The sequence below is a fragment of the Pristis pectinata genome, chromosome 21, assembly GCF_009764475.1.
Source record: "Pristis pectinata isolate sPriPec2 chromosome 21, sPriPec2.1.pri, whole genome shotgun sequence".
Taxonomy (NCBI): Eukaryota; Metazoa; Chordata; class Chondrichthyes; order Rhinopristiformes; family Pristidae; genus Pristis; species Pristis pectinata.
The window spans coordinates 18,665,169-18,692,550 of NC_067425.1; the positions used below are offsets into that span (position 1 = coordinate 18,665,169).

At 41.9% G+C, this 27,382-nt stretch overlaps 2 protein-coding genes across 11 annotated transcripts in view; one reads left to right on the forward strand and one right to left on the reverse strand.

Moving 5' to 3' along the window:
* Positions 1-285: 285 nt before the first annotated feature.
* LOC127581208 (protein PIMREG-like) lies at positions 286-19,954 on the forward strand. Of its 2 annotated transcripts, XM_052035335.1 has the most exons (5): positions 315-589; positions 9,179-9,477; positions 12,281-12,376; positions 18,198-18,244; positions 18,953-19,070. In XM_052035335.1, the coding sequence occupies exons 1-4, from the start codon at positions 317-319 to the stop codon at positions 18,226-18,228; spliced, it is 699 nt and encodes a 232-aa protein (XP_051891295.1). In that variant the 5' UTR covers positions 315-316; the 3' UTR covers positions 18,229-18,244; positions 18,953-19,070. The 2 variants fall into 2 exon arrangements, with proteins under 2 accessions (XP_051891294.1, XP_051891295.1); XM_052035334.1 differs by lacking the exon at positions 18,198-18,244 and having other exon boundaries at positions 286-589; positions 18,953-19,954.
* A 776-nt stretch (positions 19,955-20,730) lies between these two features.
* The window catches only part of pitpnm3 (PITPNM family member 3), a 422,801-nt gene continuing 416,149 nt past the window's right edge, over positions 20,731-27,382 (reverse strand). For all 9 annotated transcript variants that reach the window (XM_052035330.1, XM_052035325.1, XM_052035327.1 and 6 more), the window contains one exon: positions 20,731-26,992. In XM_052035330.1, the coding sequence (XP_051891290.1) occupies positions 26,687-26,992 (306 nt within the window). In that variant the 3' untranslated portion in view covers positions 20,731-26,686. The remainder of the gene's footprint in view (positions 26,993-27,382) is intronic.

Genomic DNA, 27,382 nt, shown 5'->3' on the forward strand with positions numbered 1-27,382 from the left:
GCGCCGGATTCACACGAATGCAGAAGCAATTTCTGTCACATTGCAGTGCATCCTCCCACCAACACCGTTTCTCTCAATAATCCTTAAGGAAAGTCAGAGAAAGCAGGAACAGCGTTGTGGTCAGTCGCTGGCGAGGAAAACCATTCCATTCATTACACAGCGAGCGGCGGAAGCAACAGCCAATCAGCGAGAGGAAAAGCTCGTGATCTTGTACGGTTGACCAATCAGTTCTCGGGAATGTCGCCCGGCTATAAAGTTGCGCCAAATTCAAAAAACACTAAAGAAGAACTGGGAGCGGGGCAGACGGGCGGGGATCATGGAGTCTGTGGTCACTAGCTGGAGGAGGCGGCAGCACCAGCTCTTGCAGGAGGAAGGCGACAGCCCGGCGGCTGATGTGCTGAGGAAGAAGCCGTCGTCCGGCCCCCTCAACGCCCTCCGCATGTCCCTGAGGAAGAGGCTGCCTCTCGGGCAGGTGGACTTCAACGCGGAGCACACTCCGAGCTGGGAGAGCCTGGAGCTCAGCAAGAAGCCCACTGCCATGCAAGCCCTGGGGCGGACGGCGAGAAACACATGGGGCAATGTCTCCCAGGTAAACGGGCTGCCGGCTCGCACTTACCCATGTGTGTTGGGTTTAATTAAAATGCTGATACTTGATATCAATTATGTTCAGTAGAAAGGAACGGCATTTAAAAAAAAGTTGAAAAGGCAGATCCAGAATCAATACCATAACTGAAACAGCCAGGATCTAGACTGTCCAGGATGTTAGATATAATGTAACATCACCTGATGAGTTGCACATGAATTAAAGTTTGCATTTATTATTGTCATTATACAGTATTAACATCGCGAGAGCATTAAATATATCTAAAACAAACGCAGCCATAGAACATAAGAAGCGATAGATACGCACCAAAGGATAAAACGTACCAGAAAAAACAAATGAAACACTAAGAATCCATTTTAAAAAAAACTTAAAATATTGCTGGTACCTAAAGGGGCGGTGCGGGTTGTCCGGGAAATAAAGGTCTTGTAGTTGGCGATGGCGAGGCGCTCCATAACGTTCATGTTTTTTGGAAACTGCGTCCCTCTGACAATAGCATCGGGCCGTGCTTACGGGCACCGGGATTTGAAGTGATAGAAAAATGCAAATTCATGAAGTCAATTGTATCCCTCGCTCTCGGAATCATCGAACGTCTGGAAAACAGCTGGGAATGGAAAGGTATTTCAGCTTTGGATAAGGTGATTTGGCCCTTTTTCTTTCTCTCTGTAGACTCGACTATAACTTTTCTCAACGTGTACGGTTAGTTGGACTGAAATGAGCTGATGTGGCAATTGTCTGCATGCAACCATGTCCTAGCGCAATCCTGCAAGCGAGACTGCCTGGTTGCATCTGGCACTATTACTGCCGTCTTCTACTCGTGTAACTGCACTTCTGATTATTATTGTCACGTATACCGAGAAAGAGCAAAAAAAAGCTTTTGTTTGCGTGCCATCCAGACAGATCATTCCATAAGTACATGGAGTTGGTACGGGGGGGGTGGGGGGGGGGGGGGGGGGGGGGGGGGGGGGAACAATGCAGAGTGCAGTGTTACAGAGACCGTGCAGTGCAAGTAGACAAAGTGCAGGGACCATGAGGAGGTAGACTGAGAGATCAAAGGCTCATCTTTAGCTATGAGGTCCGTTCAAGAGCCTGATAACAGAGGGATAGAAGTTGTCCTTGAGCCTGGTACGTTCTCAGGCTTTTGTATCTACTGCCCAATGAGGAGGGGGAAGAAGAATGACTGACGTCGGAGGGGTCCTTGATTACGTTGGCTCCTTTCGCAAGGCAGGGGAAGTGTAAACAGATTCAGTGGAGGAGATGCTGGTGTGTGTGATGGATTGAGCTGCGTTCATAACTCTGCGATTTCTTGGGCACTTTAATAGCGGTTGCACGATGTACTGTGGATGGTAGAAATCAGGAAATGTATATACAATAAACACTTGTCAGGCAGCAACTGGAGAGAAATAACTAACACTGTGTCAATGATCCTTGGTTAGGAAGTTGTGGACATGCTATGTTGGCGCCGGAAGCGTGGCGACACTTGCAGGCTGTCCCCCAGAACACTACGCAAAAAGATGTATTCCACTGTGTGTTTCGATGTACATATGACTAATAAAGGTATCTTATTAAAAAAAACTCGTGGAAAAAGTCACAAGGTGTAACTGGTTTTCAGCAATTACAGAGAAGGGGAAAGATGGGAGTGGGTCAAAGAACAAAGGAAAAGTTTTCTGAGGAGCAGAAACAAGGGAGATTAAATGACAAAGAATAATGGAGCCAGGCGAAGGGGTGGTAGCAGTGTGACAATAGATAAACAATGGAGACGCAAGGGACTACAGATGCTTGGATCTGGAGCAACAACCAATCTTCTGGAGGAACTCAGCAGGTCGAGCAGCATCTGTGGGGGAGGGGGATTAAATTTTCCACATTTCGAGCCAAAAGCCTGCATCAGGTTCTGCACAGATGCTGCTCGACCCCCTGAGTTCCTCCAGCAGATCGTGTGTTGCAATAAATAATAAGGTGGTTCTGGTGGAGGTGCAAATGGGCAAAGCAAAAGTGAATTGTTTTGCCCATTTGCAAAGCAATCTTGGCTACCGTAAGTATTGTAATGATTGTGCTGTTGATTATTTTGTGTTCTGTAGCGGGTCTCAAAAGCAAAACTTGAATGTTGGAGCTTTCTGTACATGATCAGCTGTTCTCACTCGATCGTGTTTAAATTAGTAAAACTGGCCTGTAGAGAACACATTTTCCACACTGTTAACTTCGATGATTTATTTGTACAGCCAGAGTGACTTGTGAAATAAATCTCAACGTGTGATTTCCAGTTGGCTGCTGAGGCGTGATGTCAGCCTGGGAATGTGGTCTGCTCTGTAGATTTTCTTTCTTTTTCAATCTTTTTATTAGTTTTTAAATTAATACAGATTAATATATCAATGTTTATACAAGTAATGCAAAGAGATCAGGAGAACAATCATGACATAGATAATCATAAAGAACAATAGAGTATAAAAAAAATCTGTAGATCCAATGATCTGTTAGTGAATGAATATAATATAAAAGAAAAAGATGTATTATAAAAAAAAGAAAAAAAAACAAAACAATAAGAAAAATTATAAACAATATATCAAACCAAACTAAGCTAAAGAAAAAAAATTCAAAAAAAAACTGGACTAAAATTTCTCAATAGAAACAGAGCAATATTATGTCATCAACTCCGTTCCTCTAAATTGAAAGGTTATTATAAGGGGATCTATATCATGTGAAAATATTGAATAAATGGACTCCAAACTTCCTCAAATTTAAGCGAAGGATCAACAGTACCACTCCTAATTTTTTCCAAGTTTAAACATGATATAGTTTGAGATAACCATTGAAAAGTAGTAGGTAGTTCTGTAGATGTTATTGCTGGTTTTATTTGTTAAATGTTAACCAACACTGCCTTTTATGAACACTTCTTCCATTTTTCTGGTCAGTCTTTTCATAAAGTGTATTTTTCCTTTGCTAAATGGACTCAACCTTAAGAAGAGCTGTTGACTTCAATCTATCAAAGCTGACACCTATTTTAGATTCTACAGCTGTCAGATGGTTACAGTTATACTTAATACATGTGCTGATGGAAGGATGCATGTTCCTTTTACACCTTGGGGTATTAATTATTGTATGCTTCTGTGTAACTTGGAATAAATCTACAGCAAAAGAACAAAACTCTGTAGGAACTCAGCAGGGCAGGCAAAATCTGTGGAGGGAAATGGATGCTCAAGGTCTGAAAAGTCAACTGTCCATTTCCGTCCACTGTTACTGCCTGACCTGCTGAGTTCCCACAGCAGTTTGGTGTTTTTGCTCCAGATCCCAGCACCTGTGGTCTCTTGTGTCTCCAGTAAGCATTGAAAAACACTTTTAAATGAAATGAGAGTGGTTGTACATGTGTGTTGCTGTGTATAAAGCTTTGTTTGTTTGTGCATTTGGCTTAGTGTTGATAGGAGCTAATAAGGCGCAGTGTGGTTAAGATTTCCTATAATGGCTGATAGGAAAAAAGCAATAGCATTGATCTGCTGCCTGCATGATGGATATACTTGCCATAAGTACTGGAAGCTGTCATAAGTCACTTTTCTTGAAATCCTAAATTAAAATGGTGCTTTTTTTTGTTGGAAAATGAACCAATTGGTGAAGAGCTGGGTTTCTGAAATTGGAAGATGTAAATTATCACCAACGGTTTATTAAATATTCATCATACTGGATAGGAATTGGGTGGATCACGAAATAGGGTGTAGGCATTGGCTGGTTAGAATTCAATTGGGAGTAGCTGGATGCAAGCAAAAAGGCTGACAATTTAGCAGTTGTCAGTGGCAACTAACTTGGTGGAGCAGAACGAATTGCAAAGGTCAGGAGAATGGCGTTGATGCTCGAGGTGCTGCTTAACTGATTTCATTTTGATTTGGTTTAAACTTTCTTGAATGAGCAATTTATCAGCTGTGCTCCCACATTTATCACATTGGAGTCTTGTGTTACAGGAATGTGATATCACAAATGTTGCCATTTTTGATGCATTGTACAGACAATATACCTTTTTTAAGGCAAACAAAACATAATTGGGAAATTGATCAAGCCATGGCTGTAAGAAAAAATAAAGATGGTACTCGATCAAAGGGCCAGGTATATATTTTAATAAAGACACTGCCAGAAAAAAAGCAGTAAGCCTGAAGATTGGGGAAAATTTCAGAATTCGGCAGAGGGTAAACCGGGCCTTGATGAGGAGAAGGAAAACAGGGAAACAGAATTACAAGAGCAGATTAGCGGGTTGTTAGAGCTCCTTTGAATGTGTAGAAAGGAAAAGATGTAGCAAAAATTGATTTGGGATCCTATTAGACAGGCACAATTATAGTTGAAGGGGAGGGGAAATAAGAAAATGGCAGAGAAATGAAACAACTATTTTGCCTGTCTACACTCGAGGCCGTGGTATGCTCCTCTTGTCGGATGTGGGAAGTCAGGCTGACCTCCAGCGTCCTTGATGACTACACCCGCGAGAAGTGCATCTGGCTGCAGCTCCTTGCCGCGTTGGGGAGCTGGACGAACTCTGGATCATTTGGGAAATTGAGTAGATGATAGACAGGAGTTACAGGGAGGCAGTCGCACCTAGGATACAGGCAGCTGCGTGACTGTCAGGGGATAGGCAGTCAGTGTAGGGTGCTCCTGTGGCCGTTCCCCTCAATAACAAGTATATCATCATTTTAGATACTCCTTTTGGAAGGGGGAGGTAAGAAACAACCTACTAGTGGAAAGCCACAGTGGCCAGGTGTCTGGCTCTGTGCCCTAGAAGGGAATGGGGGGGGGGGGGGGGGCTGCAGGGAGAGGAGTGCATTAGTGTTAGGGGAACAGAGAGGAAATTCTGTGGATGAGAACGAGACTCACGGATGATATGTTGCCTCCCAGGTGCCAGGGTCAGAGACGTCTCAGATCAAGTCCACAGCATTCTGAAGAGAGAGGGTGAGCAGCCAGAAGTTGTGGTCCACATCAGTGCCAATGACGTAGGCAGGAGGGGTGATGAGGTCTTGCAAAGTGAGTTCGGGGAGTTGGGTGCTAAGTTAAAAGACTGGACCTCCAGGGTGGTGATCTCAGGATTGCTACCCGTGCCATGTGCTAGTGCGGCAAGAAATAGGAAGATGGTGCAGTTTAACCCATGGCTAAGCAGATGGTGCAGGAGCGAGGGCTTCAGACTTTTGGAGCATTGAGCTCCCTTCCAGGGGAGGTGAGACCTATACCAGTGGGACAGTTTGCACCTGGACTGGAAGGGGACCAATATCCTTGCAGGACGGTTTGCTAGTGCTGCTCGGTGGGGTTTAAACTAGAGTTGCAGTGGGGTGGGAACCAGAGGGGCAGGGCAGCAAGTGGAGAAGCTGTGGGGAAAGTAGACATTATGCCTTCAAGCAAAGACAGAAGTCGACTGGTTGATGAGCATGGTGGGACTAATGTTCTAGGGTATGTCCCTTTCAATGCAAGGAGTATTGTAGGTAAGGCAGATGAACTAAGAGCATGGATCACCATATGGAATTATGATTTTATAGCCATTAGTGAGACTTGGTCGCAGAAGGGGCAGGACTAGCGGCTCAGTGTTCTGGGGTTCCGATGTTTTAGACATAGAGATGGAGGTATTAAAGGGGGAGGGGTGGCATTCCTCATCTGGGCAAATGTCACAGCAGTGCTCAGGATGTACTGAAGGGCTCATTTACTGAGGCAATATGGGTGGAACTGAGGAATAAGAAAGGGATGACCCTGTTAATGGGCTTAGTGGGAGAAGCCAGAAAGAGGTAGTAGATGGTTGTCTCTCTGACTGGAGACCTGTGAGTAGTGGTGTGCCGCAGGGATCGGTGCTGAGTCCATTGTTGTTTATCATCTATTAGTGATTTAGATGATATTGTGGTAAACTGGATCAGCAAATTTGCAGATGACACCAAGATTGGGGACATAGTGGACAGCGAGGAAGGCTATCAAAGCTTGCAGCATGATCTTGACCAGCTAGGAAAATGGGCTGAAAAATGGCAGATGGAATTTAATGCAGACAAGTGAGGTGTTGCATTTGGGAGGAGAAAGCAGGGTAAGACTTGCACAGTGAATGGTAGGGCTCTGAGGTGTGTGGTAGACAGAGGGACATGGGAATACACGTCCATAGTTCCTTGAAAGTGGCATCACAGGTAGATAGGGTCGTAAAGAGAGCTATTAGCACTTTGGCCTTCATAAATCTGGGTGTTGAGTACAGAAGTTGGAATGTTATGTTGAAGTTGTAGAAGATGTTGGTGAGGCTGAATTTAGAATATTGTGTGCAGTTCTGATCACCTATCTACAGGAAAGACATCAATAAACCTGAAAGAGTGCAGAGAAAATTTATAAGGATGTTGCTGGGACTTGAGGACCTGAGTTAGAGGGAAAGGTTGAATAAATTAGGACTTTATTCCCTGGAGCGCAGGAGAATAAGGGGAGATCTTCTAGAAGTATACAAAATTGAGAAGGATAGATAGGGGGGAAAAGCCTGCATGCATTCACCCTAAGGTTGGGTAAGACAAAAACTAGAGGGTTTAGGGTGAAAGGTGAAATATATAAGGGGAAATCAGAGGGGGAGGTTCTTCACAGAGGGTGGTGCAAATGTGGAATGAGCTGCCAGTGGTAAATCTGGGTTCAATTGTAACATTTAAGAGAAGTTTGGATAGGTACGTAGATGGGGGGTGGGGGTGGTGGTGGTGGTGGTGGGTGGAGAAAGAATTTGGAGGGATATGGTCCAGGTACAGGTAGATGGGATTAGGCAGAAGATCCGGTCGGCGTGGACTGGATGGGCCGAAGGGCTTGTTTCTGTTCTGTAGTATGCTGACTCTGTGAAGAAGACACAGAAAACCTTCCAGAGATGGTGGATATGAGTCTAGAGTGAATGAGGAAGTCAAAGATATTGACATTGGTTCTCCTCTTAATAATAAAAACCACTAATGTTGGGGGAAATTAGTGGGACTGAAAGGTGATGAATCCCCGGGACATGACCAGTTTCATAATGTTTTGAAGGTGTTGACAGTGGAGATAATGGATGTGCTGGTTGTCATCTTTCAAAACACCATGGAGTATAGAACAATTCTCATAGGGATTGGAAGGTATTTAAGAAAGGAAGGAGAGATTAAAATGGGGCACCACAGACTAGTAAACCAATCATCAATAGCAGGATATATGCTATAATCTATAAAAGAAGTGACAAGAGGGCATTTGGAAAACGGTCATAGGATTAGGCAGAGCCAATATGGATTTGTGAAATCATGTTTGGGGGTGAAAAATGGCTTGCTCCTTTTTCAATTTCTTGTGTTTTTTTTATTTCAAGATTGTTTGTACTGTAAAGAGCAGGAGGGTTGTGGGATCCTACTCCAATTTTTGAGATTATAAATCAATCTAAAATGTTAAGTCCAGTGTACATTAAGTTATTAATGTATGAAAATCTTTAAGGGAATATAAACTATGATCAGAAATAACGCATTCACCTACTGAGCCATTCACTATCAGGCATGAACTTGTGAATCAACTCCAATAACTTGCTAGTTCTTAAAAAATCCCTTGATTATTTTGTGCCCAAAAATCTATCAATCTCCTTGTTAAATATGCTCATCAACAGGTTGCCTACTGCCCTTGTGGGTTTTTTAAAAAAAATCCAGATCACCCTGCTTGAGTGGAGTTTTTTTTTAAACCTTTAATTCTTAAATGGGTATGCCTAGTTGTAGACGACCCCTCCCCAACCTCCTCCCTGACGTCAGAAACAATTGTTCAACCTCCAGGAATCGTAAACAATTCAACAAAAGGACCCCACCCCTGTCTTTTAAGTTGCAGAGAGTGTGTACTTTTTACTACCTAGACATGTGTCCATACTTTGGTAATAAATCCAAGAAAAATTCAGGGTAACTTGGATCATGTTGGTTCAGTCATTTCACTCTCTACCCATTCAGTCAGTGCTTTCACTATGATTTCAGTCAAGAAAAATGGTGTATGGGATAAAGAAATACCTGGCAGTAAAATTTATCCTTTCAAACCTATAATGTAGAGAGCACTAAAGGGGTGAAATGCTGATTCTGAGTCTCACTGGCTATAACTCTGAGGTGGTTAACAGTTTCATAGAAGTTTCTTAGCTGTAAGACAGCTTTTTACTGCTGTATATAAAATACGATTTCTTTATTAGTCACATGTACACCGAAACACACAGTGAAATGCATCTTTTGCGTAGTGTTCTGGGGGCAGCCCACAAGTGTCGCCACGCTTCTGGCGTCAACATAGCACGCCCACAACTTCCTAACCTTTGGAATGTGGGAGGAAACCGGAGCACCCGGAGGAAACCCACGCAGACACGGGGAGAACCTACAAACTCCTTACTGACAGCAGCGGGAATTGAACCCGGGTTGTTGGCGCTGTAATAGTGTTATGCTAACCGCTACACTACTGTACCTGCCCACACAGTAAAGCTGTTTGTGTGCTAAAGCTGTTTGTGATATTAGTACTAGTTCTTTGGTGTGGGGGGTGGTGGTGGAAGGAGGATTGAGGATTGAGGAGAGGATTCCACTACAATTTAGGGAAATGTGCAGATTTTGATAGCCTGCATTGACTAGTATGATTTTTCTTTTACAGAAACTCCAGAAGAGGCGACAGAGTCGCAGTGAGTTCCTGGTGATTACTCCTTCAAAGTCGCAAACTCCACGTAGTGGTTCAGCATCAAAGAAAAGAACACCACCCAGGACCCCTCGCGGCAGGGAGTGGGGGTACCGCTGCACCCCGCCAAGTGGAAAACCCACGCCCGGGAGTTCCAAGACCAAGTGGAGGGAAGTTGCCCACCTTCTGGGCAAGGATGGGCTCCCTTTGAGAAGATCAGTTAGATCTGCTGCATTGAAGAGTCCCTATGGCTCACCTCGGGTCATTAGCAGGCAAAGGTACAACAACTGAACAATCTAACTGAAAGGGAGCAGCAAGATTTGTGTGTGGAGTTAATGGGATATAAAAGTAGGAGCGAGATGCATCAAAATGGGGTGCTCTGGACATTTTTGATCAAAGATTTTGTATGACAAGTTGGGCCCCAAAAAGAATCAATTTTATGCAGGATGATTTGGTGTTGTGAATATTGAAGGAAAAAAGACGTTGACTGGGTTGGAGGGCTTGAGTCATAAGGAGAGATTGATTAGGCTGTGTCTGTTTTCACTGGAGGGAAGGAAGCTGAGAGGTGACATAAGAGGTATAAAATATTAGGAGGCATAGACAGAGTAGATGGCCAGAATCTGTTTCCTGTGGTCAGGGTGTTTAAAACTAGAGGGTATGGGTTTAAGGTGAGAGGGAGGAGGTTTAAAGAGGATCTGCAGGGTAAATCTTTCACACTGAGAGGTTGGGGGTGGTGGGGGGAGGGTCTGGAATGAGCTGCCAGAGGAGGTGGTGGAAGCAGGAGCAAATGCCTCTTAAATGTTGTTTAAGAGGCATCTGGACAGGTACTTGAATGAGCAGGGCACAGAGGGATATGGAATTGATGCAGTCAAGTGGGATTAGTAGACATGATCATTGACATAGATGCTGAGGGGCTGTTTCTATGCTGAAAAACTCTAGAAGGCAGCTGTGAATAGATCACTTAATTGCTCACAGCAGAGCAGGAAGGAAATTTTTGCAGGTCCAACAATTCTCAAAAAGGTCACTGTAGTCCAGGGTACAACAGCTTATTTATTGGCAACTAATTCTCTATTACTTTGATTGTGGGTCCATCATAGTTGCAGTCTGTCATCTACAAAGTGTAGTCAGCAGGTTGCCAAGGCTTCTTTGATGTTGCCCTTCAACTAATGAATTCCAGTGTCTGAAAGAACAAGGACAGCAGGAGCTTGGGAATTCCTTCACCACTATTCCAGAATACGGGAAATCCCTCCCCAGTAGCACTCTAGAAACATCTTCCCTATAGGAATGCAGTTGTTCAAAAACGTAGCTCACCACCACTTCCTCAAGTTCACGAGGACGGACAATAAGCGCTGGCCTTGCCAATGGTATCCAAATCCTATAAATGATCCGTTCTGTAAATGATGTTGTTTTTGTATTTGGTTTGAGAGCATTAGGGCTGAGGTTGGAAGAACTTGTGCCTGGCTGCCTTGGGATGTAGCAGCGTTTAGAACAATGCACTAATCCACAGGAGCTGTGGGCAACTGGATGTTGCCTCTAATGATCATATTGCCAGCAATACTGTAGTAGGTAAATGGCTGGTAAGAGAAGGAGCATTACCAAACAAGTTCATGTTGGGAACAAAATCACACCATACTGGAAGTGCTCAGCAGGTCAGGTAGCACATGTAGATGGAGAAACAGGACTAAAGTGTCAAGTTGTTGACTTTCCATCAGTTCCAATTTTTCAGCACTGGCAGTTCTGATGAAAGGTCATCAACCTGGAACGTTGATCCTGTTTTTCTCTCCAGGTTGCTGCCTGATCTTTAGAGGTTTTGCAGCATTTTGCTTTTATTCTCAATCTCCAGTGTCTGCAGTTTTTCTTTTCCCCGATTATTTTGTTTCCCTGGATATTTTGAACCATTTGTTACCTGCTGGATATTTCCTTTTGTTTCAGTAAATGCTGGTGCATTTGCTTATCCTATTGCTTTGGGTAACCTGCAGTCACAGGCCTGTGATCACACTCATCTGAATGGCAACTGAGTTGTTGACCGTCAGCTGAGTTCCTCTGGGCTGGGAAACAGGACTTGCAGCAAATCGATTGGATTAACTATTGTTCTGCTCTTCCGATTGGCGGATTTGAGCATTGCTGGACCGACCCAGCAACTTCAAACTAAATAAGATGAATTTAACAATGCCACTGTCTTTAAGTGGTAGAGACAAATGCCCAGATTCTGAACAAAGGAAGCATTACCTGTGCCTATAATGCACTCCAGTCCCTGATGCCTGCTGGTCACAGAAAACTGTGTGTGTACGGCTAGAAACCATGTTCTTCTCTAAATTCAGCTGGGTATGGACATAAGAGGCAGACTGTCAGTAAGCAAGCCTACTTTCCGTACCCAACTTGAACTATGGGTGACCTCATTGACCAAGCCCAGGACCAGACATATGAGGTGCTCTGACCTACTTGTCACTATCCCCTCACCTCCCACCACCAACCGCTCCCCCCCCCCCCACCCCACCCCCCAGCCCATCTATACCAGGTAGCCAAAGGGGACTGTGGACCACCTAGAAATTAAGGACTGGACCTTTTGACTAGGGTTAATTTGGCAGCATTTGCAATTAGTACAGTCTCTGTTTTAATAGTAGCATCTATTCCATAAGAATGTTCAACTGAGCACAGTAGGAAGGAGGAAAGGAAACATTGCATCCTGTTCAGCTCTGAAAATAGCTTATCAGTGTCTGAATTTCCTCAAGTATGTATTTGGAAAATGGGATCAGTCATGTGAGTAGGCACTGCTCTTCAAGGCAGTGTCTCCATCTCCCACATTCTTGCCAAGAAATCCAGATCGTTGGCTAAATTCCAGGAAGCCCACGGCAGAAGTTCTTCATCCTGTGTTTGAAAACTCACTGAAAGTTGTTGCTTCTAATCTTCAGCAGGGAAAATGAGGTTTCCTAAAGAATTCAGTCTTTTGAAGAGCACCTGTAGATTAATCAAACAGCTTTCCTTTACTTGATTTTTATTTTCTTGATGCGTGTTAACATGATAAGAGGTATAAAGATATTCTTAATCCACATGAAATCTGTACTTATTGTCCGTCAACAGGCAGTTTGACCAAGATCTAGAATCTGTGTCTTTTGGAATTGGCCAGTTAAAGCGTTTGTCCCAGGTTTTCGATGAAGCCATTACCAAGGAAGAAAGGTACTGCACAGTTAATGTAAATACTTCTTGATTCCCCCCAGAAAGCCAATTCATTTTATGTTTGTATAATAAAAGATTCTGCTTATTAAGCACTTTATGACTTCATAAAGTTTTAAGACAATGGTTCTGGCACAACTGTCCTCCCACTAGCAGTGAGGTGAAAAGATGTGAAGTTTTGGCTTGAGAATATAAACTGGCACTTCAAAAATGAAAAATGACTTAAAAATAATAATAGGAGAAACTAAGAGATTAAGAAGTGGGAGAGAACAACAATATATACTTAGTCATAAAAGGTACTGAATAATGAAGAAAGTTGAGGTATTTGGATAAAGCACCAAGGAAACTTTTGAGGAAAGTAGAAATTGGGCCTGGTTAGGGAGGGGATTTGTATTGGCTGGGTTAGAGATTTTGGAAAAGCTGTTGTAATTATAAATGATAACCTAACAGAGAATAACTTGCAGAGTTATGGGGAAATCAGGGGAATGGAATTGATGGGATTGCTCTACTAGGAGTTGGCCTAGACTTGATAAGATGACCAGCTTCCTTGCGTGATATAACCATTCCAAGAGGTGTATTTTCTCTAAAGCCTGGTCATCGTCCCATCTGTGATGGTGCTTTTTGGCAAGAGTTTTTAATGATGCTTTTTGGGTTTGAAGCCAAAGAAATATCAATTGCAGCTTAGCTGCATCCTTTTCTAGTTGCCAATTTTTGTTTTCAGTCTATTGGTTATAATCTTTTGGTGGGCAGCTACCATTGTAAATCAAATTTCAAGCATTCCTTGTCTATTGGTGTCTACAGTGTGTTTCCAATAGTGAGAGAATATTTCTGGTTTAATGTATTTTTTTAACCTGTTGCTATTTCAATATAATATCTTCAAATAGATCTCAGTCATACTCCTACATCTAAATTGGGTAACTTGCACCAATGTCATTGTGTATCTGGCACAACCTGTGGCTTGTTAGCTATTATTTTTTTTTAGGTATACAGTATTTAACGGGTTCACTGGGTTTAAAATCTACAAACAGACTGCAGAATGACTTGTCATCATGCAGTCTCCTGATTGTTCATAATAGCAATTTTTACCATTACTGTGGTTTAACTGCAAATTTCCCACAGATATTTGAGGATGGCTAAAATAGGATATAAATGATCTTTATTTGTTTAAATTGCCCCTAGTTACTTTACTATATGCTTGTAGCACACCTGTTAATGGTTTGTGCAGTTCAGCTTTCCCACTCCCTGCCCCATAAGTGTACCACAGCCTCATGAAGTGAATCTCACTCAAAGGGCATTATATTTCAACAAGGAAGGATTTTGAGATTTATTGAGATCTGAGGCTCCAGGACAATCGGCGTAAATGTAATTGCTTACTCTGTTAATTTTTATCTTTATGAAATGAAGGGGAGACCACTAAAAGTCCTTTCTCACTTTAAAACAAAATGCTTCATTTCCATTTAGGCCAACATCACAATGGTAATGGTACCTTCATTTACCAATTTTAAAGCATTGCACTCCATCTATCATTATTGCCTGCTTTCTATCCATTTTTGGTGTTTAAGGAAATGCTGAGCATTTTTTTTTCTTGCTTTAAAAATAACTTTCCAAAAGTATGAGTCAGTCCTGAAAGCCCCTATGAGGCCTCGTGCCTTGGCTGGGTTTGGTTTATAACGGAAGTTGAATTTCCTGTCTCTTGACTGCTGTGATTTAATAAAATGAGAACTTCCAATAATAGTCTGTCTGTTCTCCAGGCAGTGTCTCCTTGGATTCAATTTAAACAGAAAAATCAACTTGTAGGTTTGAGTTTTCTTGTTTGTTTATTCTCCCTGGAATGGGTGGGGAGGGGAGTTGTGTCGGGAAGATGAGGCGAAGTGTTGCAAATCAACAACTTAAGAGGGATATTCCTCTTTCTTATTGTACAATGTCAGTTTTTGATGGAGGATTCTTCAAAAATCCTAATCTATTTTAATCAATGACATTTGGGAGTGGTGAAGCACATCTTCAAAAAGAAAGGTGGGGCTACAATGAAAACAAAATGGGAATAGTTTATAGCACAGAGTGATACATGACTGAGGAGTGAAGGGAATGGACTTTTTTTTATTTAGTGTGGTAACAGGCCCTTCCGGCCCAACAAGTCCGCGCTGCCCATTTTAAACCCAAATTAACTTACCCGTACGTCTTTAGAATGTGGGAGGAAACCCACGCAGACACGGGAGAACGTACAAACTCCTTACAGACAGCGGGAATTGAACCCCGATCACTGGCGCTGTAATAGCATCACACTAACTGCTACGCTACCATGCTGCCCAAATAAAAAAAAGTGTAATCACAACAAACACTACAGGTTTATAAGTGGCAGAAACTGGAACTTTTGAAAGGGAAATATTTTCCTCTGCTATGTTGAGTATGATGTAAAATAGACCTTTTGTGATGGTGATTATTTTGGTGCTTCAGCTGGCAATTGATGTCAAAGTATATTAGGGATGGAAAGAGTGGTAAATGGAGACAAATGCACTGATGTTGAGGTGGGCTGGACGTTGTCAGCCAAGAATGGGCTGTGAAGGGTGAAGTAGGGCCTGATGGTGGGTTGGAGACTAGCTTTGATTGAGGATGGGGCTCCCAGGAGATGCTACATGGTATTGTTTGGTTTTAATTTTATTTGTATTCTTTCATAAACTGTGGATAACATTGAAAATACTGGTAGTTGTTTGTTCTCGATTGCCCCTAAAATGAGGAGGAAGTTGATTGTCAGCTGTAATGGTGCATGTCGGATGGACTGGATAAGGATGGCACAGTTCCTTCCCAGGAGTTCACTGGTGAAACATGTTCTTATTTAAATATATGACAATCTATCTGCTAGTTTTGTGATTACTACTAGTTAGCGGATTTTGTGTTTTCAAGATATTTACTTCCTCCGGTAGAAATTTCCCCAGCTGCCATAGTGGGATTTGAATTCTTTGACTCAATGGTCCACAATTGCCCAGAAACTTGATTGCTATGTAATTTGTGTATTAGTTCATGCTGTATATTTTTTTTTAATCTGTTAGCTTGTTTTAAAGGAGTGGCAATATTCTTGATACTTATTCTGGTTAATACTGAAAATCTCTTGCTGGTAGACTTGGGCTACTCAGAGTCCCTCTGGTCACCACACTGTGGAAAGGATGTGATTGCTGAGGAGATTCACCTGGATGTTGCCTGGGATGGAGTGTTTCAGTTATGGGGAGAGATTGGAGAGGGTGGGCATGTGTGAGAGAGAGCAAGTTGCAGGGAAATGGGGGGAGGGGGAATGGGACTAATGGGCTGCATAGCCTCCTGTGTTGTTTGAAGATGGAATGTTATATCTAAAACAAAATGGATAAGGTAATGTGACTGCATGACCTGTTTAATATTTAAAGCAGTAATTACTTTACTCAAGTTGGGAGAAAAAGAAGAAATGGATGTTTTAAATTTGGATATCATTGCCTGCTGAGTTTGAAGTCAGACTATCACATGTGGATTAGGCAGTTAGCATTATCAACACACACAACATTGCGAGGGGTAGCCAGATGACAATGGTGATAAATGGAAGTAACTGCACATTGAGACATTCTGTGGTGAGTTTTTAAGAGTTCAAGTTAAACTGTTGACCAGAGAAGAAGCTGCAACAGAAATATTTTGGGAATTTGTAATGAAAACTTATGGTGAAAATAACTCCCCCTCTGCACCCTGTATCACCATGTTTTCTACTGGCAATTCTTTTCATTGGGGTGGGAGGGGAACACAGTGATAGATAAAATATTGGCATTTGATTTCCTTTTGTTTCTTGACTTTCATGCATGCATGGGATCGTCGTTGTTGGACCCTATCTACTTGCATTTGTTTGCATGTTCAATACCATTATTTCTGTTTTGCTGTTTACCTTGAATTGTATTTGTATATAGTTCAAATGTACCTGCCATCAGTGTCATGGATAGGAATTAATTTTCCCTTTTTAAGTTGAGGGGAATAATTTTTTTATTAGATAATGAAAGCATTCCAAAAACAGCAGGGAATTTGCACTCTATCTAAAAGATTAGTGGGTGGTGCCATTGCAATTTAGTTTACAAATGATCAAATTGAGGTTTCTTGTGCCTAGGAGAAGTAACAGAAGCAAATCTGCACCTGATTTATAAGCCCATGCAGCTGGGGAACTGAAGGCAGAGATTGCTTCAGGCTAAATGCAGATACATCGCATTATCTCAAAACTAAACCTCATGCCTGGAATATTTGGAGGTGCACTCCCTGTCTGGGTTTAACAGCAATGAAATATTCAAAAATTAAGCAAAGGGTTGCGCTAAGGTCAGTGGTTATGTTGTATTCTGTTATTAGCCTGCTGACATCTTGGTTATTGAGATGTCTTTCTTTTTCATTTAACCTAGAAATCATCAGTTGATTGACTTAACATTGGTGTTCATATAACTGTCCTCTACAACTTAATGTATTAACTTGCAGAAGGCTACAAAACCTTTTATTTGTATGCGTAGAGTACAGGCATGTGGTCACCTTCAGTTTGAATCTTTTTTTACTTGATTAGCTCACATTTTGTAGGACAATGTAGATGAATTCACTAAAGAAACAATATTTGAATGTCTTCTCCTCCCATTGCTCAGAGTAAAAAAAAAATTGGAAGCTCTGAAGCCTGATTTGAAGTTGTGATGGAGGAAGGGAATAAATGTGGAAGGAACCTCGTTCCCACTCCACCCTGACAATTCCAACTACCATTTTAATCTGGTTGCTGTTTCTTGTGTGACATCAATGAAGGCCATTTTTGCTTGCATAAGCAAACTTCTGTGATACTTGCCACATGTGCTTTGTCCTCTAGATGCAGAACATAACTGGCATCCTACATATTCTTCAGCGAGTTGTGTTCTCCTGTATCTCCAGAAAGATGGGCAAAGCATGTTGTCTGTCATATTCCATTACATGGAATGGACAGTGCACAAGTGAGCTATTCAGTGCAAGAGGTTTGTGCTTTGTAAGAGCTTCCTCCAACCCCTTTCAATGAAACTGTGTTTATTCCTTAACTGCAGTGATGCTTTTCATCCAGACTCGTGGTGGTGAGTGCTGCTTTCTACACCCTTCCCCACTATGCGTAGAGTGATTTCTTCCTGACTTCTTTATTGCATTTGGTTACGACTTTGAATGCTTGTTCCATCCATAAATATTAATGCGCATAAAAGGGATCCTTGTTGCCCATTAATGCCTTTTGATTAAGACTTGCTGTGGAGAAATGCAAACTTTGTCAGATTGTCTGTCTCTACTTGTGGCTTTGTCTATTATTGTTATTGTCCCACACAGATCTCAAAACCCATCTTCTCTAAAGCCACTGTTTCAATGATCCCATGATTAATATGCATGTGTGAAAGCAGAGAAACAAAGGAAATCAGATGCCAATAATTGATCTCAATATCAGCTGAATCATCCCCACTACCCCATTTCTTTTGGTTACTGATTACAAACACTTCTATATTCTGATATCAGTTAAAACTACATGATTGCTCCCCAACTAGATTGCTGGTAATGAAATGAGGGTCTGTCTGCAGCCTCTTACACTGGTATTTGATGCAATGTATCCTCCAGAAGCTGGGATCTGACATTAATGAAAAGCAAGCTTTTCAATTTTGTTTTACTTAAATCTTTTTTGATTAACTCAATTACCATGGCTAAATGTTGTTCTATTCTTAAAGCATTGGTTGAAGAGATGTCTTTGGGAAGTGAACCTTATTTAGGGGATGCATCATATTTGCCTTGGTGAATTCTGAACATACACTGCTAATTCATTTATTTATCTTTTATTCATCATCAGTGATGTAACTCTTTCTCTAATTGATGACTGAAGAAAATGGAAGAGAGGTAATGTTTGGATGTTGTATCCAATGTTTGTTATTCAAAGTGGGAAATGGCTGCAAGAGGCTGGATGGCCTTGACAAAGCACTCACTGCATGGGAGAGATACCAATGGGGTGACCTGGAATAATTGCATTATAGAATTTGAATTTCAAAATGTCATGGGTCCCATCCCATTTTCATTTTAAACATCATATGGTCAATTGAGACTCATCCTTGCCAATTCAGTATCCCACTTGCAGTTTGCCTGGTTTGTTTTTGATTTGTTAATCCTATGGCCAATTGCTGCTGCTTCTACCCAGAAGCATTGCTGTGTGAGAAGAAGCATCCTAATCCTTACTGCTGTTACTAAGTGTTATTAAAATGATAGGAACCTGGTTCAACAAAATTGTAACTTGCTATGAAGAAATGCAAAATTGTCTATCAAATGTCTTAATTTTCAGCTCTGAGTGCCTACCTGCTATGTAGATATCTCAGGCCAATACTTAAATTTTTTTAAGCTTCGATGTGCTTGCGGAACCCAATGTTAACAATTTAGTACCTTGCAACATGCATGCGTTTTAAATGCCAACTAAACTAATACTTGTCACAAGGCAGGCTGCTAATGGCACATGCAGCATGTTTCAACTTGATTAGTGCTTTACTGTTTAGAAATAATAAAATCACCTCCTGGCCCTCAGCACCTCTCCAGTAAACATCTTCCCTTCCTTTCCAGAGAACGAGCCATTGAAAACTACCATCATGTCATGTCAAAAAACCTGCGGATGTCGAAGATTCAGGCTAAGAAATTGTCTTCATCTGTCAGAAGAACAGTAAGGCTTTGCTCAACTCTCAGTAACTGGGCAGATGAGGCTTTGGCAAGCAGAGCAGAGAAGAGAACTGAACTGAGTGCCAACACTCCTCAATTGCTTCCACTTTGGAATTCTGCCCAGAAGCTTCCAAGAAAAATAACATAATCCCTATCTTTTCTGCCTGTCTCTGATCATAATTACAGTATTGAGGGTATAGCTGCACAACATTCCTCTTTATATCCATCTTGGCTTTGGAATATAAAAATACTGATTTATAATTATTTTAGCTCACTTCAAAGTTATTTGCTGTTAACTTCAATGGAACAGGCTATCAAAGGGAAGTGCGACAAGATGCTGGCAGATAGCACAGTACCCATTTAGTGCTGGTGAACAAAGACTAATCTTTGCTCCATGGTGTACAAGTGAAGCTGGTTTGTGGTTGTCTTGTTAATTATTATGTAGCATTAATTCTGATATGAAGGCTTTCAATTTTCAGGTTAATTTTAATGTACTCAATTAATGAACTATTTAATGGTGGGGTTCTGTTGATGGCTTGACCTTCTGCAGGTTCCTTTTGAGCTGTATATCTTTACCAAAGATAACAGAACTCTTTTTCAAAAGGTAATTTTTGCAGATAAAATTTATCTATTGTATTTCAACCATTTCCAATTCTAAAAGGTTGCTTGCTGTCCTAGGATTTAAATGATTCATGGAATAATCAAGTGAAATATATTTTAGATTTAAGAAACAACTGCAAGTATCCAACTTAAGTATTTACAGGAAGGTTAAAGGAAATGTTCCAATTCATTATTAATGTAAGATTTCAGAATTTTTACTATTTTTGTCACATTTTAGTGTACTGGAAAATTAACAGCTTTGGTATGTTGTAGAAAGAATGTACCATTCTCTACACACAGTAGAACTGATCTAATCTACCATTGCATTGGTTTTGTAAGGCTCTCATCTCCTGGTGTGATACTTTAAACTCTTTTTGCAATTACTCCGTTGTAGTAGCAACATTACAATATAGTTTCTCCATAAAGATGCTCTCTGGACAATTATAGTATTCACTTTTATAAACCGTGTTTTATTTGAAAGTATTATGCCCTTTCAAAATATTTTCAGTTAATTATGGTATTTTATTAAATATTCATTGGCTGTAACAAAGCAGGAACTTGAATAGAAGTTTTTTTCCAATAAGTTTGACCTTTCTTGCCCTTTATAATTGCCTGGAACTGTAACATGCCAAAGCAACTGATTCACTACGTGCAGTGACTTAAAACATTTCTGTAAAAGTTATAAACTTAAACTACAATCAGAGTGGGAAATCTGGCAATTTTGTGCTTTGAATTTATTCATTTGTACCACTGTGGTATAACTAGTAATGATTAAAGATGGTGACTAAAGGTGACACAACACCAATTACCAGGGGCAGGGTCAAAGCATTAGGGGATAAATGGGCTTGCTTCCGCCCAATGGAAAGTTTGGTAGCTCCTTTTTCTTTTCATCCCGGACAAAGGGCCAAAACATCTCCCACCAGCTCCGACCTGCACCTGTGCCAATTGCGTTTTTTTTTGCCTAAAATTAGAATCTTAGTTTTAGCTGGAAAAGTGCATTTCTGGTCACTTTCATCCCCTCTGCACTTTCCCATCATAATCCCAGTTTTTCAAAGTTCAGTAAGGAAGCACATATTCCATAATACTTCTCTACAAAACCACATTATAACTTTAATAAATGTTCCAAATCATTTAAACAAATAAAACCACTCTTAGAAACTGCATAGTCCTTACGCAGCCATCTTTTCATCTCAATAAGCAATGCAAAACTGTACACATAAAAATCTAGACCAACTCATACACAAAGTACAGCATTGTCTGTCATTATCACAAAAGACTACAAGCAAAACCATAGTTTTACACCATGTAATCTATACAAAAATAAGTTATTAAATACTCAACACATTGCACTTCATGACACCAAGAGATGAGATACTTTGGTCAAGCAGATATGCAACAATCTGAAACACTGTAGACTTTTAATATAGTAAAACACAATTATCTTGAACATTTGTGAACAACTTTACTATTGCAATCAGGTCAAAAAACACAAATAACAAATATTTAACAGACTTGCTCCACAGAAAGAAATGCTTGACGCTGCTATGCTTGGACCTGTAAACATTGCTCACCACGTACAGGAGTCTGTCATCTCCACCTTTTGCCATTTTAACTCCAATGTTGTTCTCCTTAACCCTGGTTACTTGTGTGGTTGGTCATGGCTACCTCAAGGCAAGAGCAGGTCTGGCTTCTGACTAGGTATTTTATTTCCCGTACAGATGTACACAATAGACAACCATGGGGAGTGCACATTTGCTAATTGACAGTACACCATATGTTGCCAATCCATATGAAATTCACAAGGAATGGCAGAACATGTAATTTCTTTAACCTGGGATTGCATTGGGAAGATGGATATAGCATATCCTATTATGACCTCACGTCCAGACTTTGAGTAGCTTTCCCCTGATGTTAGCTGTGTCAGTACATGCCAGAGGGAAAATGTTACCAATAACCTCTAATTTCTACAAGATACCAGAAAATGTTGGCCTAAAAGGAGAAGCCCTTTGAGAAAGTAGAAAGGTGGAGTTTAAGATGTGTGTTCTGTGATTGGGACTAAGGAAGGCAGAAGGCATGGGTGGAGGTCAGGTGAAGATTGTGGAGGATTTCATGCATTGATATTGACAGTGGGGCAGTAGAGGTCATGGGAAACTTGGCTGCATGCACCAAGGATTCATTGCATGTCACAAAGCAGGTAGTAGTATTTATACCAGCTGTAACTTGGGTAGCATAGAATTCAATAACATTGCAATTTTTTCCTTTTCTAACACTGACTGACCAAGGCAAATTTATGAGTGGGGACTAGAAGACGATATTTTGGTGATGATGTTTTTAAACAAATGTGCCTAGAAATTGAACTTCACCTTTTTTTTTGTGGCGTAGTGCTGTGAATAACCAATCAGATCCCCTGCAAAGATACACAGATACAAAGAATGGTTCTATGGCATTTGGTACATGGAATGTTGGGCTAACATAGAGCCTGCTGCGGCACTGAACTTCAGGAAGGGTGTCAACTTTAAAGGAACCACGGAACAGTCAGGTAAATGATTGTCATGGAGGTGATGGGGAAGGTGGGGTTGAGGGCAGTGTGACAACCTGTGTGTGTGGACATCTCCACCCCCCTGCCACACATCCATCATCACTGATCAAGGTCAAGGCCAAAGCCAAGAGCAGCTCCTCACCACTGAAGTGTAGGGTAAGCACAGGGCTGATGTGATATGCACAGAGAAGCTTTGAACAGTGAAGGAAGCAGCTCTGGCACAGTTTCCCTTAATTAAGCATTGTAAACTGAGGGTTGCAGATGTGAGAAAGATATTGATGTCACAGTGCAGATCCTTTTATTGACAACCAATTGCCAATCCCTGAGCAACGTCCTAGATTTTTTTTTGTGAGTGCTCAGCATGGCCCCCAAGAGCTCCAAATTACATTGGTGAGGGAAGACACGTGGAGCACTACCTGTGGTGTCATTAACTGTGGGATTGATGCCAGGAATTGCTAGCCATGCTGAGATGAACCACACAGAGTAGTGTGCAGGTCCATTTCCCAATCGGCATGATTTTGTTAACCACAGGGGATCTAACTGCCTATCCTTGACATTACCATCACCACATCCCCAACCATTAACATTCTGGGGATCATCACTGACCTGTCTTACAGAGCAGCTCAGAGGCTGGATATCCCCTCCTGACACTCCAAACCTTCCTAATACGTATAATGCACAAGTCATGAGCATGATAAAATATTCTCCACTTGCCTGAATGAAATTTAACACCATTAGGACAAAGTAGCCCATTCCCATTACAGTGGCAACCCATCAACCACCCCAAGCATTCATTACAGCCACCACTGATGCACAAATGGCTGCAATGCGTGTTATCTACAAAACGCATTGCAGTTACTCCTAAAGCATCTCCCAAACCCTCACCGTCCACTGCCAAGAAGGATAAAAACATCAGGTGCAAGGAGCAGCACCGCCTGCGGATTCCCCTTCAAGTCACACTACAGTCCTGACTTGAGGAGATATCACCAGCTCTTCATCATCCCCGGATCTAAATCCTGGAACTCCCTGCCTAACAGTACTGCGGGAGTGTCTTCACCAGAGCGACTGCAGCGGTTAATGAAGGTGGCTCACTGCCATCTTCTCAAGAGCACTTGGGGATGAACAATAGTTACTGACCAGAGACACCCAGATCTAAGGAAATGAATAAATATTTTTGAAAAGGCCACAAATATGATTTTAACTGGGTTGTGGACAATTTGTGCAAGAAAAACATGCAAATGTGTCCAATTTTCAGGCTAACGTATTTATGAGTGAGCAGGGAATGCAAGCCCTGAGGCTGCAAATGAACAATGGCCTTGGTGGCAATAAGGATGAGGTGAACATGGAGATGAATGTTGTTCCAAAGGTGGTAGTAAAGCATCTTGGCGATTGGAGTTATCGGGATATTAAAGGTCAATGCCTGTTGAGGTTACACCAAGTAGGCAATGGGAGGAATCAACAAAATTGGGATATGTGGGTTCTGCATGTGACAGTTTAATTAGAGATCATCCTGCTAATTAAACTGTCACATGCTAAACTGAGCAGTAAAAAAATACTCTGGAACATGTACATCAACATTATACATCAGACAACACAACACCGGACATGCCATTGAGATAGAGTGTACAGTCATGGTCGTACAACTGAAAGCTCATTATGTACCCACAGATAAGATTAGCAAAAACCAACATGAGAAATAGGGCCAAGAGTGATCCAAGATGATAGCATAGTTTTAAAAAGAGAAATCATTGCTCAAAATGTGCCGACTTTGTTGGAAATTACATCAGTCACATGGAAGACAAGAAGTGTTCAACCATTTCAAATGTTGAGTATAGATTGGAGAGAATACATTACACATATAGACACCATGTCACAGAACAGGTTTGATCCCAGAAGCAGAGTGCAGAGCAGCTCAGGGGACTTGACCAGTGATTGTGGAAAAGATGAGTGTAGATTACAGCAGTGATTTCTCATTCAAGGACCTTAAAGGTTAAAATACTCCAGAATTGTCCAGTTTGGAGCAAGAGCAGGAGGAAGAGTCAGAGGCAGTGGAGTGAATGTTCTCAATCCAAACGTAATAAGCTTCTCACACTAGACAGCAGAGATGGAAGGGACTAGAAACAGATTGTGGGAAGAAAAATACTTTTGAGAATGACGTTGATCTCGGAGGATATTTGACTGGGGAGAAGGAAAGGCACTTGTCTGAGGGGTTCTGATGGAAGCAGGTGTTAGCTACGCTCAAAGCTGAAGCAGTGAAGGTGAGAAAACTCATGGAGTGACTGACTGACAAGGGCATGGCATCAGTATGTATATGCTGCTACTTTGACTCGAGTTGAATCAGTACAATGTTTGCTCATGCCAACATTGTTAGTAGTGACCATTCACAGTTCTTCACACTGACTGTGTATTCTCCCCACAATAACCAACACCCTCTTTTGCTTTGTGGGCTAACAGATCAGACGGTTCAAAGCTGAAGCTTCCTTGTGCTGCTGTAAGACATCGTCAACAATACACCATCTACAATCACCATCTGTAACATCATAACATTGGCCATCCTTCACTCCTCCATCAACATGAGGTCACAAGACGAACCCTGGTTCATCAGGAAGTGCAGAATATTGCAAGTGGAACAGCTACATACAGACCATATAAAAAAGCTAAATAAAGAACTAGCTACATGCAAATCACAGAAAGAAGGCCCTAGAATTGTCCATGATTGGATGAGGGTAATATCTAATATCCACCACTCTAGATATTCAGACAATAAAAAAACAGGAGGTGATACATGAACATCTCCATTTTCAACCATACTGGGGCCAACTACGGAATGCAAGAGACAGGGCTAAATTCTTTGCATTTTCAGACAAAAATGGTACTTGTGCAATCCCACCTGAGTCACTGCCATTACTGTTGCAGTGTTTGGCCAATTTGGTTCACGCCACATGGTTGAATGCTCATAATATGAAGGACATGGGGCCCTAATAACATCCTGGCTGCAGTCTTACCTTGGAAACCAATTCTCTTTTCCTGCAGAACAACATGGATGGTATAATCTGCCTGATACACTAGCTCTCTGGGATTACTAGATTTAAAGTGGGAGATCAGGAAAACCCATCAGGGGTTCTACTCTCACAATTTTAAGCAAACTAATTAGCGTAAATAACAGTTATCTCCCATCCAACAAACTGGCAGTCACGTTTCAAAAGTGCCTCATCGCTTATAAAGCACTTTGGGACGTCCTGATAAGGATGTGAAGGGTGCTATGGAAATGCAAGTCTTTTACTTTTCACGACAGGGAAACTTGCCTCCTTGTCAACGAATCCTGATCAATTGACATAAATTGGTAGGATTAATAAAGTATTTAATTTCCTGATCTGTGTAACAATTTAATCAAAGCAAAACTAGTTGGTCAGAACTTTTCAGAACTTCTTGCACAGGATTACTGCTGTCAATGAGAATGTTCGGCCAGGCTGGCTTTATGTTTCCTGCAACAGAACAATGGCCACCCTTCTAAACTCTGTCAGTGCCTGTAAAGTGCTATAGGACAACTGGCAATATGAAAAAGAAAGTTCATCTTTTTTTCTTTTTATATCCTCCAAAGTGCTTGAATCATTTTTATTTGTCAAGCTGATTTTTTTTTTACAGCCGAGCAATGCTTGATCCTTTCAGTGAGGGAATGAGATAATGTACTGAGATGCCCCCAATAATGTCACCTCTCCAATAGTTTGACAATTAATGTGAAGAGAGCCAGGGATTCCCTCCCTGCTGAGACACGCATTTGATACTGTATCTGCCATCAAGGCATACAGTTTGAAGTGCGATGCCCCCAAGCACTTGTGAGAGAAGTGAAAAACATTCATTCCTTGTCAACAAGTTCTTCAGTATTCCTTCGTGTTATTCTACACCTCAGCTTATAACAAGGATAAAAATAAACACAAAGGATCCCAGGGTATCTCATTGGCAACAGAGAATTACAGTCATCCTCAACACGATTTTACGAACTGTAACTCACCGGTGTTGTAATGGTGACTGAAACGTTGCTCAGAAAAAGCCTAAAGGCCATGGTCATTTGTGAAATACTCCATTGAATTTGTGGATGTGTGTTCCTGATGGGAAGCCTCACCCGATGGAAATGCACAATGAGGAATTGTGGGCAAGTTCCCTGTAATTCCACATTTGTGGTATCCCAAAATAGCCAGCTGGAGGGTAAAAATGCTCCCTCTTAGTGTTGACCTTCCAATGCCTTGGGGAACCCATCTAAATAACTGGAAGATCTTGAACCCATCTACATAACTGATCTGCAAAGATTCACCAGGGTCAGTGCCAGATCACTTATAAGGATGGAGGTGCAGCCTAGTGCAACGCTACCATTGATTGGACAGAAGAGGAAATTCCAGCCCAGTACTCCGTTCAATGGGCATCACAGCTCCACGTTACCGTTCCCGGTGTGAGCTCAGACTCCGCATGAAGCCTGGAACTCTCTGTTGCCTATGACATATCACTCACACACCCGGCTCCGACTTGGAGCCTCCGCTGCGGGCCCAGGCTATGCTGTGGGGATGCCTCTCGACCTTGTCGGACTCAGGTTGACTCTGCGCTCGCTCAGGCTTGGGATTGCAGGATGGTGGGTCCGGTTGCTGCACCGACATAGTCCTGCGCAAGTGGTTCCGTTTCCGAAGGAAATCCGGCTGAGCGGTAAGTCCGAAGCTCCCCTTCCGTAGGATCATCCGAGAGTTGCTCTTCTTTGGACGGGACCGGTGGCTGAACTCCAGCTGAGCCAAATGAGCAGCATAACCTTCGGAGAGAAACTGCAGGAAGAAATGCAGCATTTACCATACAGCAGAGGCAACCGCTAATCACAGAGTCATCGATATACAAACTCCCACTATGGACAGTGGCGCAGCGGGTAGAGCTGCTGCCTCACAGCTCCAGTGTCCCGGGTTCAATCCTGACCACCGGCACTGTCTGTGGGAAGGTTGCATATTCTCCTTGTGACCACGTGGGTTTCCTCCAGGTGCTCTGCTCTCCTCCCAGATCCCCAAATTGTACTGTTTGATAGGTTAATTGCCCATTGTAAACTGTCCCTAGTGTGTAGGTAAGTGGCAGAATCTGGAGAAAGCTGGTGGGAATGTGGCGATAATAAGATAGGATGAGTGTAAATGGATGCTTGATTATCGGTGTGGGGACCAAATGGCCAG

Bases quoted from the DNA above. Each gene is read 5' to 3' on its own strand.
- LOC127581208 (XM_052035334.1), top strand. From the start codon at position 317: ATGGAGTCTGTGGTCACTAGCTGGAGGAGGCGGCAGCACCAGCTCTTG. The intron at 9,478-12,280 runs GTACAACAACTG...GTCCGTCAACAG, and splicing joins CGGGTCATTAGCAGGCAAAG to GCAGTTTGACCAAGATCTAG. The intron at 12,377-18,952 runs GTACTGCACAGT...CTTCCTTTCCAG, and splicing joins GCCATTACCAAGGAAGAAAG to AGAACGAGCCATTGAAAACT.